A 13,436-nucleotide genomic window follows, 5' to 3' on the forward strand; every position below is an offset into this window, starting at 1 on the left:
GAGACCGGACGGTGCAGAACACCCCAGTTTACAGATTCCGTAGGTTCGAGGCAGCACTGCGTAGAAAGCGCTTAGCTATTAAAGTGGCGAACCTTTTAAGTTGCCGAGGAGCCTATGTTTTGGCCGCTACATTCTTTTTTATACTAATTTTGTAATATTTTACGACATCACCTTCACTCGAAGATTAATAAAAATGATTTTGCTTATCAATAAAAACTTTGGTTAACAGATCGGGAACATCGAGCAACGCGTCAACGCCATCGGCTAAGAAACTAGACGAAAAGCCGAGTACCCCCATATCGAAGCCGGTGACGCCGACGTCGGCCAGCGGGGCTAATGCCGCGCCCTTGAAGGGAGCGGTGAAGCCGCCCGCGCTGCAGTACCCGTATCTTGGCAACGGCGCGCACGACGCCTACGGGCTCGCTGGGTACTCGGCGCGCGCCGCTCTCGCCTACGAGCCGCTGCGCGCGCCCATCGGGCCCTCCGCGCTGGCACCCATCCCTGGCGGCAAACCGTGAGTCTACTTGCTTTATTGAATACAAAGCTTTTCCTACGTGGACATTCAAACTTCACAACCTCCTGAGACAAGCCTCGATTTCCAGGCGACGTAACTTTTAGTTATAGTTATAACTCAATCAACACAAATCGCAGTTAGACGAGACCACGTCCTTGTCGACGGCAGTTATAATTACAAACCTACACGTGAAGCATTATTTTGCTGGTTGGTGCCACTTGTAACGAGGAACAGCTTAAGTTGAGATCCCCAAGCGACATAAAAGCTATACGGCTTCCTAATCCAGTAAAAAAATCTAATCTTCATTATACTCCCGGGCTTTTACAATTTACTAAGTTTTTGGTAAAGCACGTTTAGCGCCCTTTCGCTTCTATTACACGGAATCTGTAAATGTAAGTAGCAGTTACAAAAAAAGGATAGTTTTCAGTCAACTCTTTCATATAATGTCAGTAGTTTTTTTATTATCGTAACTATTAAAATCACTGGTCAATGAAACCGATGTTTTATCACTGTATCAATTGGAACTAGCGCAAACACTGTACACGTGTGTAAAATCCTGTGTAATTTTGTATTATTGAATCTATGTAATGCATAGACATAGATTCTCACTAATGTAGAAGTGTTTATCGTGTACACATCTTTGATGATAATCTTTGACATTCGGTTCATTCATTCACATTCGGTGAGTTTCAGTGTCGCTACCTTTATGCAGATTCATGGAATCCACGGACCCGAACTATGATATCTGTTTGAAATACAAACATAATCATACCTTAACACAAAAACTTCTTTTTAAATTAAATTAGAGTTAAGTTTTTTGCTTACAATAATAACATTCGCAAACTGTTGCTTCTGAATTTTTTTAATACGTTTTATGATGCTGTAATTACAAAGATTGTTACATAAAAAATATTAAATAGATAAATACTCGACCGAAAAACCAACTTGCTGGAAGTCATTTGCTCTTTATAATAATATCTAGCCAGAAATTTGTTGTTTCTATATACATACCACTATTATCGGACCAGATTCGGAAGCTGCAGAGCTCTTAAATTGCATCTTAGATGAATGTGACCTAGGCTAAAGAGCCCCTACGAGGGAACCTCGGTATAGGCTGTCATTCGTCGATAATATCCGTTTAACATTCCAACGACACCCGAGAGGGCCGGACCTTTCTTTACTTAGTCTGTTGCTGGCTATTGCCTAGCTTATATAACTATCTATTCAAAAATTGTTAAACCTGGGAAGTAGCAGAAGAAACTCCAATAACGCTTCAGATGATCTTAGGAGAATCGGGTGTTGGCGTCCCCTGTGATATACGATTCGGCCTCGTTTCCTACGAAACATGTTTAATTAAATGCGATACTTTTAAGTGTGCTTCACAAATTTTAGGGACTCTTAATTTTAGATTATGTCATAATTCATTCAATATTTCTACAAAGATTTTCATTTGAAAATGTCAAAATGTATATATATATTACAATATAGTACATGTATATTACAATATAGAATCTTCTATAGACATATAGATCCCTGTGATATACGAACTGACCTCGATTTCTGTTGTAAACAAACATTGCAATAAGGTGTATGTTTGTCCGCAGCGCATACTCGTTCCACGTGTCGGCGGAGGGACAGATGCAGCCGGTGCCGTTCCCGCCCGACGCGCTGATGGGACCGGGCATCCCACGCCACGCGCGGCAAGTGTCGGCGCTGGCGCACGGTGAGGTCGTGTGCGCGGTCACCGTCTCCTCGCCCACCAAGTACGTCTACACCGGCGGCAAGGGCTGCGTCAAGGTGTGGGACATCAGCCAACCGAGCAAGGCGCCCGTCAGCCAACTCGACTGCTTGGTGAGTCGGTAACTGTCCGATAACCTCAAATTATTATTACAAATACTCTCTGAAGACTCTGAAAGACTCTGTCTATAGCGTGAAGTTATATACAATAAAGATAATTCTCGAGGTCTTCGTATTCATTTTTATTAAAAAGAATAAGAACATTTTATTTCATTCTTTACACTTTACGGAAGACGCATGATGCTGGCCACTAATTGACAGCCCTATTGGAAATCTATATGGGAGGCCTAGGTCCAGACGTCTCACTGCTGAAATGATTATAATTACTTTACAAAATAGTCTCCAGGCATAATTAACATTTGAATTATTTAAAAAGTTAATGAATAATTATAAAAATTTAAATGAAAAAATAGGCTATAGGGTGTTTGACAGAATAGATTTTTAAAATAAATTTTAAGAAATCTGCCCATAGTGTTACAAGAGTGATAAATTGTTAAATTTTTAACAAAGGAGTGTAGATTTTATTGCTTAAAAGTATTTCTATATGCTTATATTAACTGTCATGTCGGATATACTCTTGTAGTCTTACCCACAGAATAGTATGTAGTATACCGTAGCATAAGAAATGACGTCGAGATTTTTTTAACTTACCCAACATTTATCGATCTAAGCTATTGTAAGTCGATAAATCAATATTGTTCTTTAATAAAAATATATCTAGACTTCGAGTTTAATTTCGTAAAGACATAATGTTTAATTTAATGGTACTTATTACAGCAACGGGACAACTATATAAGATCAGTGAAGTTGCTACCGGACGGCCGCACACTGATTGTGGGCGGTGAGGCGTCGAACCTTTCAATTTGGGACCTAGCGTCCCCCACGCCGAGGATCAAGGCTGAACTGACCTCGTCCGCGCCCGCTTGTTACGCGTTAGCTATCAGCCCCGACTCTAAGGTAAGTCTCTAAATCTATAAACTTACGAAAACATGCCTTATCATGTCCATCATTAGGTACGATTCAGTGGTATCGTATGACAGTTGTACCCGTAGGCGCAGCATATGTCGACCGCCCACAAGTTGAACGGACGAAGACTACAAAAGAAAATCTTTTGAAAATCTATGGAGGAAGCCTGAAATGATGATGATAGTCTAGTTATAGATAAATATACGAATACTAGAGCCTTACACAAAGATAGTGATAGAAATAAAAAGAAGCTTGTTATACTTTTCTGTAGGCTCCATGAAATAGTAAGACTTTTAGCAGTAGAGAAATACAAACTTTTCAAACTTCATTGTAATCAAATGTAAAAAGAAACTGGTGTAATGTCCTAAGCGTATAAGCAACAAATAAAACCAACCTAGTTTAAATGGCATCCTTAACTTTGGATAATTCCACACCCTTCGTCGCTTCATTTTAAATTAAAAGAATTCAAAAGAAAAAGAGAACTTGATTTGATGCTTGTTTTTATTAGGATCCTCTGGCATTCTTCTTTTCACGTACACAAGTAAACACTTTTAATAATCCATAGTAAAAGATATAATGTAATAAATGATATTATTTACTGTTATCGATGCAAAAGAAAGTACTCCAATAGAAAGCAATGTATTTATAACGATTTTTTAATATTAGAGCGTCCATTACGTCGAAATTACCCTCGAAAAATATAAAAACAAATACCAGAATTTATGATTCTTAATGTTTCGAAGTGTCTTCCGTTGAGCGTTGGAAGACATTACACATTCCATAATTAACGTTTTGAACTAGATTGTTATTGAACAAATGGTCGTAGTGATACATGGGCTTTGCCGATAGTTAATCATCATTATCATCATCATGTTACCCGATAGACGCCCACTGCAAGGCATAGTCATCTCCCAAAGATTGTCACGATGATCAGCCTTGTACTGCCCGCATCCTGCTACACCTGCGACACCTGGGACCTTCACGTAGTTGTCGGTCCACATAGAGGGCGCCGCCTACCCACGCCCCATCTATCGTGGTTGCCACTCGAGAACCTGTCGGTAAAAAGATTACTAATATACGTTTTTAATTATTATTTGCAGGTGTGCTTCAGTTGTTGTTCGGACGGGCACATAGCTGTATGGGACTTACACAATCAGACGCTGGTGCGCCAGTTCCAGGGGCACACAGACGGCGCCTCGTGTATCGATATATCAGCAGACGGCACCAAGTTATGGACCGGCGGGCTTGACAACACTGTCAGGTTAGTTATTTCATTTTGTGGTCTTTATCAAACCGATACCTGGCTTTTTGGAGATTTCAGCTTTATCCAGCTACTTGTCCGGAGACTAAAGTTTTAATATTGTCTGGAATCCTACTGTATAAGCATTGCATATGGTGTAAACATTTACTAAATCAATGTTGTCGAGTCTTAAGGTTAACAAAATTCATTTTGGCTTCTTGTGTTTACATACATGTAAAGCAAATACTTTAAAGTTTTCGAAAATAACTAAAAAACTTGTGAAGCTCATTTTAATTAATTTTTAATCATGGTTACAGCTAAATATGTGATTAATATTATTTTGAGGACTTTATTTTGAATAGTCAGTGTCATAAAGTGATTTTGAATTTGTATTTACATACAAACTAGACTCCAAATTACTTAAAGTAATATTTTTTGTGTATTTAAATTAATTAAAAAATGTTTTTTTTACAGATCTTGGGACCTAAGAGAAGGCAGACAATTACAACAACATGATTTCAGCTCACAGATATTCTCACTAGGATATTGCCCCACGGGTATGTCAACATACATTTTATAATTAGTTTTTTTACATAAATAATCTATTCATCACGTTTTACTTCTTTTTCTCTCTGCCAATTTCTCTACATATTAACTAAAAAACATCGAACTCCCATCGATCCGGTTTTGATATTTACTGGCAATATGCTTTTTCTTATACGTCATTCCTTATTCGCTATTACGAAATCTATCTCTACATTTAGAGAATGTCTTCCTATTTCTTACCCCTATTCTTCTCTTTCCTTTCCACGTTTTACAGTGTTTTCTCAAACACTTAAATTTGATGTTTGCTCAATGTAAGCAGTAGCTTAGAATCATATGATGTACTCATTTACTTTTGTGTCAAAGACTATGATTTCATTACTAAAACGTCAAAATTATGTATCGCGAACATCATCGTCATTTCAGCCATAGGACGTCCACTTCACAGGACATAGGCCTGTCCTATGGACGTTGTTAACATAATTAGAATGAATTTAAAAAAAAAAACTTGCTACAAAAATTAAATATGACAATTTATCAATGTATATTATGTTACCAGGCGAATGGTTGGCTGTGGGCATGGAGAACAGCAACGTGGAGGTGCTGCACGCGGTGAAGCCGGACAAGTACCAGCTGCATCTGCACGAGTCGTGCGTGCTGTCGTTGCGTTTCGCCTCCTGCGGCAAGTGGTTCGTCTCCACCGGCAAGGATAACCTGCTCAACGCCTGGCGCACGCCCTACGGTGCTAGCATCTTCCAGGTATTACCTCATCTGTTTCTCGTCCCCACTCACCACATGAAACTTTTACTATAATGACCATAGAGCTTTTTGAGAAACTTCTAAACATCATAATCATCATATCAGCTGAATTACGCCCCCTACAAGGGACATAGTTCATGACTCTGAGGAAATCCTCAAGAAGAGCCAGTATCAAAAAGTCCAGATGTGTTCAGCGCTTTGCATTTAAACGCGGTAAAGCTATAAAAACCAACAGGTAAATACTAATGACTAGTTTTAGATATTTCTGAAGCAAACTCAAACGAAACCAATCGCATTCCGTTCATTGGTCCATCCTAAATTACTTACTTAATCTATAGGTCGGGCACACAACACTTGGATCCTTGGTCCGAAAGTTAATCATCAGACTACTTTATGTCGCATTTATTACTCGCATATAAATTATAATGCACTGTTATGAACTTGTTTGGGTTTTGTTGAGGTACCTCGAAACATACATACACTAGATTTTCCGTCGCAAAAGCGCAGCGAAACTACTGATATTACTATTAAAAATAGGAGTTGGTAGTAGAATAAAAAAAATTGAGGTGAAACCTCTCTTATCACTTAGGGGTTTGAAATATAGTTTATTTATATTTCAAATTATTGTTATATATATATATATATGTATAAGAAGATTAGTGTTATTAAGCATAATGGATATATAAAAAATAAGATGTTTTTATTTCGTGCACACGTAAAACTACCGTGGGAGTATACAGCTTAAAATTTCCTATTCAGTCGAATGAGAAAAAGTACAATAAATGCTTAACATTCGTAGTAAAACATTCTCATGGTTCTCAAAAATGGGTTACAAGCTCATAACGGAAATCTTTGTTAAGCTAACAACAAAAAGAGTAAAACAGGTATTGACATAAAAATTATATCATACGAAAATTAAACCAACAGTGACAACATGTATTGTAATGACTTTATTTTAAATTTTTTTGTTACAGTCTAAAGAATCTTCATCCGTGCTGAGCTGCGACATCTCCTCGGACGACAAGTACATAGTGACGGGCTCCGGCGACAAGAAGGCGACAGTGTACGAAGTGATCTACTAACGCGCGGGGCGAATGCGTCGCGCGAGACGCGCGGACGGACATGAACAAACGCGATCAAACACGATCAACTGGACGTTTGGTTGTCTGACTGTGAGTGCAGTGCAGTGCTAGGACGTGCTGGTGATATAGCTTTAGTGTATAGATATCGGGGAGCCTGTATGTACTTATGCGACTTGTTTATATAGATTAGTGTGCGCGGTTTATGTTTATTTGTTGAGCGCCCGTAGTGTATGTTGGCAGCAGATCTCAAACTGACGATTTCGTTTCATTATTGTTGTATAATGCTCGTATTAAAAAGATATGCGCAAACTCTACTCGCTTGTCTTTATATATCCTTTACCCTCATTCCTATACCCCGAAAAATGCAGCTGATGGCGCAACAAGAGGCACAACAAATAATATTTGTACACAGTTCAAGTTTGTAGTCGAATTGTAACAATTTTTTTCGTTTCTACAACAATAAAATTAAAAAAAAAGTCAAAGAAGATAATTTCTGGAAGAGGACGTGAACCTCGCCAATCAGGACACGCCTCGTGAACGACACACTACTTCAATGTTTATCAACATTTTCTTCGATATTTGATCCTTACTAAAATTACATAAAACAAATTTGAACTTGTGTCTTGGTAAGATTTCACATCCTTATGTGCCAACAGTATCAAATAATTGTTGGTAGGAATTACGTGTATAATGTGATTGTTGTTATTAATTATAAAAATAGGACCGCATTTCGTCTTCGTCGCGTTCTGGCCGAGTAAACAAGCAAACAAACCTCAATTAAATGAATTGCAAAATTACATTCCTACAAAATAAATCATTAAAAAAATATTATAATTTAAAATATTTGTTTCGTTATTATTAATTTTAATAATTTTTGTTTTTTCTGCCATTCTCTTTTCCGTGTATCATCCAATTTCTATTTATTTCATCTTAGATTGCACCTTTTGAAGCATAAATCGTAGCCTTGAAACTATGCAATACAATTTCATTCATTAATTGTGAGCATAAACTTAAATCACATACAAATATTACTTCGTTAGATAAAAACATTTTATCAGGTTGTACCGTCGTAAAATGTAGTCGTCGAGGTTTTTTCATTTGTCATCTAACAAGAACGAAAATAAAATATTAACTAATGAAAAAAAACAAATTAATTAATTCGTTGGCGGACAGTAATACTTTAATGAATATAGACGGATATTACCTTGTAAGTATTATTAATATGATAAGAAACCGTTGCCTAATTAAATTTGCATTTATTTAACTGACAGCCGAGAATCGGGATTATAAAATTGTGTATAGCGCCATCTAGATGCACTCGAGAGTATTAAAACAATTTTCTGAATTATTTAATTAAAAAGTTTCAACAGAATATTAATTATACTTTTTATCTCATGGTTTTGATGTTGTTATTTACACGAGCTACATGATTTTTTAATCATCTACTATATGGTAAAATGTCACTCAAAAACATGATTTTTACGAACCACAAATAAAAATTTGTGTTTCTTCTATAATTGAATGTAACAAAATCAAACAGTCATATGTTTATCAATAATGATAAATAAAGATAATAAGTATCAGTATCAGTATATAGTAAAATATAATATTTTATGCAGGTAAATTTTACAGACAACCACAAACTTCAAATTTTAAAAAAAATTACAAAATTATCGAATCTATTAATAAAAACTATGGGGTTCATAACACTTGTAATTTACAACCAATTCATTATTTTTAAAAAATAACAATTATCTTTATTTAAGCAATATAAATAGTAAGCTATCACCGCCAACACTGATCTAGGCTAACTTCTGGTCCCCTTAGTATTTTAGTCCAAACAACCGCATCCTAAGTTTAAGTTGTGTACTGACTGGATGTTGGTTAAATAATAGAGTTCCACACCTGTTGGAGTTAAAAATACCGCGTGTCTTCAGCCCAGCACCGAGGTCGCTTTTGACGTGGACTGAAGGAAGGCCAAGACAGCGTGTACTCATGACCTTTCTTTCTTTGCCCCATTCTTTTTGACTCTGGTGCAAGTGTCAATTTGGGCGTTATGATGTCATCAACCCCGACATCTGCACCGCCAGTAAATCCTAGAAGCGACCACGTTTAGTCAAGGAGGGAATCAGAGTAGTGTAACACCGGCACTCACGTGCCACGTGCTTTTACCACGAAAGTAAAGTCTATTGCATTATGATCCACAAGTAACGATTTAAGGCGACATGTTCATATGCCTTAAACGACCGGTATATGCCGACACGACCGGTTACTAAGGTGGAAGTAGAGTCAGATGTACTCTTCTCCGAAGTGGGTTCTGTTAATCTACTTGGAGCAACCGGGCCGTTATTTAAAAGCCGGCCATATGAATTTCTCTTAGCTTCTGTCGCGAAATACGCGATTTTTCGGCTGCGCGGTTAGTGCAATTAAATGTATCAAACCTCTTTTATCACCCTGACGTCTGTGTTGTCGCTATGCTTTTTTACTTTTTTATGACAGATTATGTCAAGAAGAAAAAAAAGGATGAAGACTGAATTTTATTCGGAAGGACCGAATTTTATTTGGAAAGACAGAGCGAGTATTTTTCAGGATAAAGAGGAGGTGCGTGGGTGAGGCATGTGTTGACGCACGGAGTGCGCACGTGCAATAATGAAAACGATATGCGTCTAAGAGGGCATATATTGGCGCACGGAGTGCGCACATGCTGAGGATAAAGAGGGGATGCGTTGGTGAGGCATGTGTTGGTGCACGGAGTGCGCGCGTGAGAAGTGCAAAGGTGGTGCCGTGTTGTGCGGTGACCGATTGGTAAAACGGTCGCAGGCCTCACGTGGTAAGATTCTTGCACGATGACGGTTGGTTTGTACTTACCCTTGACTCGCGTAAGTTGCATTGGTAGATTGATTTGTATTATAAGATAATGTATATCGAGAGATAGACTAAAGACCACGTTGAGATGCTGGTGGTTGTGGCGGGTCTGCAGGGGCGAGTGTGGAGGACCCTTCCGGGTCAGTAATACAGCCGTGTTTGTTGATAGCCTAGGACGACGGGTCTACCTGTTTTATACGGGAACCGTGCCCGGGTTTCAGGGACTCCTGGGTAGGACTGAGTGTCCTTGGTAGAGGCCGATGTACTTGAAATAGTGGGTGAGAATAACAAAAAATATAGGCGCCGTATTTCTTAATAATAAAAACATATTCATTGTTTATTTTGTAAATTTAATACGTACTGTTAAATATTACTTGATACTGCAATTAAAATATCGATGGCACTGTTCACCCAAAATATTTCAGCCGTGTGTAATAGGAAACCGTTTTTATCGGTGGATTTCCTATTTGTTTGCTGATTTCGCGCGTCAATCGAAACAACATTATTCCCAGGATGACGTTTTTATCTGCCAAACGACGGAGAAACCGATTATTCAGTAAAATTTTATAGAAACAATTCGTGTTAAACATTACAAAAGATAATATATCCCCAAAAATGTTTAACATGAATGTATAATCTATACACAGTAATTAGAAATAATAGTAAATGCTTTAATGGGGCGAATATATGGCCCCGTTTATTAAAAAGAAAGCTTTACAGCATCTATTTACATTTACAAGTATAAAATGTTCACCCTGAAATACAAAACATTAATTATTATTTTTTCTATTGGAATGCGACGGGCTAATTACTTCTACCAATATATATTAAGAGACAGATAGTAAAGGACAGTTTACGAATCATTTTTAAATGTAGTAATTCGAATTTTAAAAACGATATTTCTCACCATGTTATCATTATGTTTATTAATTATTTCTGAAACTTTTAACTTTTTGTAAAGGTACCATAGGCAAAAATTAGCTATACATTCATTCCGTTTAAGCTTTCACACCCAGTATATTTTCATGGCCGTGAAAACAGAAGGAGGCGTCAGGATTTTTGGATTATGTTATGGTATACGTAAAAACATAATTAACAAATGTAAATAAATCTTAAGAATGTTACTACCAGTTCCTTTAACTTGCTGACAAAAATGCTGTGGAAAAGAAGTTGTTATCTCGGTAAGTAAAAAAAAACGCGACGGTTACAGGCTTAAATTTCTTGTTTATTAAAATAACTGACAAAAATAACTATTTAGAATGTTAACAAAATTAACATTGTTTATGTCCAGATCAAATATAAAAAAATTTTAAAACTTTTAAACTTAGTGTGTTAGCTAAGATAGTGTAACATGGTTTATACTAACTCTAAATATTTTACTACCATACAATAGACGAGCGATGAGCAACAATTTCTTTCACCTTCTGAATTGTATTAAAATTTACAGTAATTTTAAATAGTTTAATTACAAGTCACAATTACTTAGTTAAATGCACTCTATATAGAGTAAATTATGTGATGTAATACCATTTAGTCATATAGGTGATATAAAGGCCTGGTCTCGAGCTCTCTTGATCTTTAGTTCCTTTCTACATCGGAAACCCTTGTGGCCTTCTAATTGAAAGAACTATTTTGTATAAAGAACAGGACTGTCGCTCCCGGAGAATACCCCGAGGTTAGTTCCTGTAATGAGTCAAAGCTAAGCCAAAAATACAAAGTTTTTAAATAATGATATTCATTTTTATTTCCTCAACATTCGAAACTACATTAAAACCCACTGCTTTAAGAAAATTTCACTTGTCACTTTCTATCTCATAGGAGTTAATTATATTTGAAATTACACTTAGTACTGTCGTACAGCGTTGGACATTACTGAAAGTATAGGAAATAGGAAAGAAAACGGTATATAAAAACTGTACCTAAAATTTTCTGTTTGTAAATAAGGGAAATTTAATCATTTTTCTGCCATAGGTAACTCTAGCGACGTAATAGTTAAGGTTTTAAAATTTTTGAATATCGTTGAATTTGTTACATCTTAACTAGGTTTTAAGAAATCAAAGTGCCTAACGAATACTACTCGGACTGGAGGCACTGTTAAAGCAAATGTACGTTTAGTGGCTAGGAGTTTTATTACTTCTTTTAATATGTTACAAACATAACTCTTGCATCTGTTACACAAGCGCATGGTTGAAACTCTATGTGAGAGGAGACGTGTAGCTCCGTACCAGCCACCAAATATTATCGACGACTGGCACCGTGTAATACCACAGTTGTATGTCAACAGTTACTTGTACCTGAAGCCAAATAGTCGGTTAGTTTACGATGACGTAAGTAGTTGTTGACTTAATAATCGAAAAAACTGATCCATTCATTCACTGACTTGAAATAAGAATTTGCTTTTAAAAAATTATCAAAAGTATTATAGTTCTGTTTAATTTTTTTTTGTTTACGACACTTGAACGATTAAATGAATAAAATAATTACATAGCGTTGATTACTACATAAATAATTATACAGTATTGTCATCTAAATGTTTTAATATGTTTTGATGGCTATAACAGTAAACGTCATACTAGATTGATAAGTTTTTTCTAACACTATTGTAATTATAATTATTTGGCGAAGAAATTAAAATATAAACTCAGACCTGTAAAAAATATTAGCAGAGATTACTCACAACTAACGATTTTTTCATTTTATTTGGTTTTTTTTCTGAACATCGTGTCCATATTGAAATGCTTTCACAGAATCAATAACAAGCTCATTCCGTACCATGTTCTCTGATTTACTTCAAGCAGTTAGTAACAATAAAATCAAATTAAGTTGACTTCATCAGACCAACTGGTGATCGTACACGTGGTTCATCTATTTTTCCTGTAGCCGCTTTATCTAATATCTTAAGACTCGAACCTGGTCTTAATCTTGGAATGGTTAAGAATGGAGTAGTCCGTCTTAGTTCATATTATCCATAATTAGTCCATAATTTTTACACATCTAATAATTTTGCATGGCCAGGGTAAATCGATCGCATGCACGTAGATATCGTAGAACAGTGTTGCAATCGGAGCCGGCGTCACCAACGCCAGATGCCGGCGGTGCCAGCCACTGCCGCCGATATCAACGGCCAAACAACCGATAGTCGTGTCACCACGTCCACGGGCTGACGTAGTAGCGTACAAAATTTAAACAAAGCTATCAATATATATTTATACTATATACACTCTGATAACAGGTATTACGTCGGGACAGAACTCTTTTTGCAAATGATGTGTATAAACTAAAAGAAACCTTACAACTCGTGTACCTATTTGTAATAATTTATCGAAACATTTATTTATTTTTTATTTAACGTAAACGTTTCATTAGAAACCGGATTATTTAGAAGAAAATGATAACTGGCGATAAAAAGTGGATGAAAGAACGTGCGAAAAAGGTCGTGATGGGTCAGGCTTCGTGGACTATCCGGGCTAACTCGCAATAAAGTAATGGTTTGTGTATGGGGCGTTGTTTATTATGAGTTTTTACTGCCTGGCAGAACCAATGCTTCAGATCACCACTGCCATTAAATTTGAGATTGAAACAAGAAGTTCGGAGAAAACGACGGGAATTAATATAGAGAAATGATGTACACGAGAAAATAATTAAACCAATTAAAACTGTGATACTGTAA

The 13,436-nt window shown here is 36.6% G+C and overlaps 1 protein-coding gene across 1 annotated transcript in view; it reads left to right on the plus strand.

Moving 5' to 3' along the window:
- The window catches only part of gro (groucho), a 65,970-nt gene extending 58,755 nt beyond the window's left edge, over nucleotides 1-7,215 (plus strand). The window contains exons 10-16 of the mRNA XM_068766399.1: nucleotides 230-514; nucleotides 2,119-2,365; nucleotides 3,089-3,268; nucleotides 4,378-4,538; nucleotides 4,992-5,074; nucleotides 5,620-5,819; nucleotides 6,794-7,215. Of these exons, the coding sequence (XP_068622500.1) occupies nucleotides 230-514; nucleotides 2,119-2,365; nucleotides 3,089-3,268; nucleotides 4,378-4,538; nucleotides 4,992-5,074; nucleotides 5,620-5,819; nucleotides 6,794-6,901 (1,264 nt within the window). The 3' untranslated portion in view covers nucleotides 6,902-7,215. The remainder of the gene's footprint in view (nucleotides 1-229; nucleotides 515-2,118; nucleotides 2,366-3,088; nucleotides 3,269-4,377; nucleotides 4,539-4,991; nucleotides 5,075-5,619; nucleotides 5,820-6,793) is intronic.
- Nucleotides 7,216-13,436: the final 6,221 nt, after the last annotated feature.

The sequence above is a fragment of the Battus philenor genome, unplaced genomic scaffold (assembly GCF_028537555.1).
Source record: "Battus philenor isolate CCGP_79_NKW_IND1 unplaced genomic scaffold, ilBatPhil1.0.hap1 SCAF_21, whole genome shotgun sequence".
Taxonomy (NCBI): Eukaryota; Metazoa; Arthropoda; class Insecta; order Lepidoptera; family Papilionidae; genus Battus; species Battus philenor.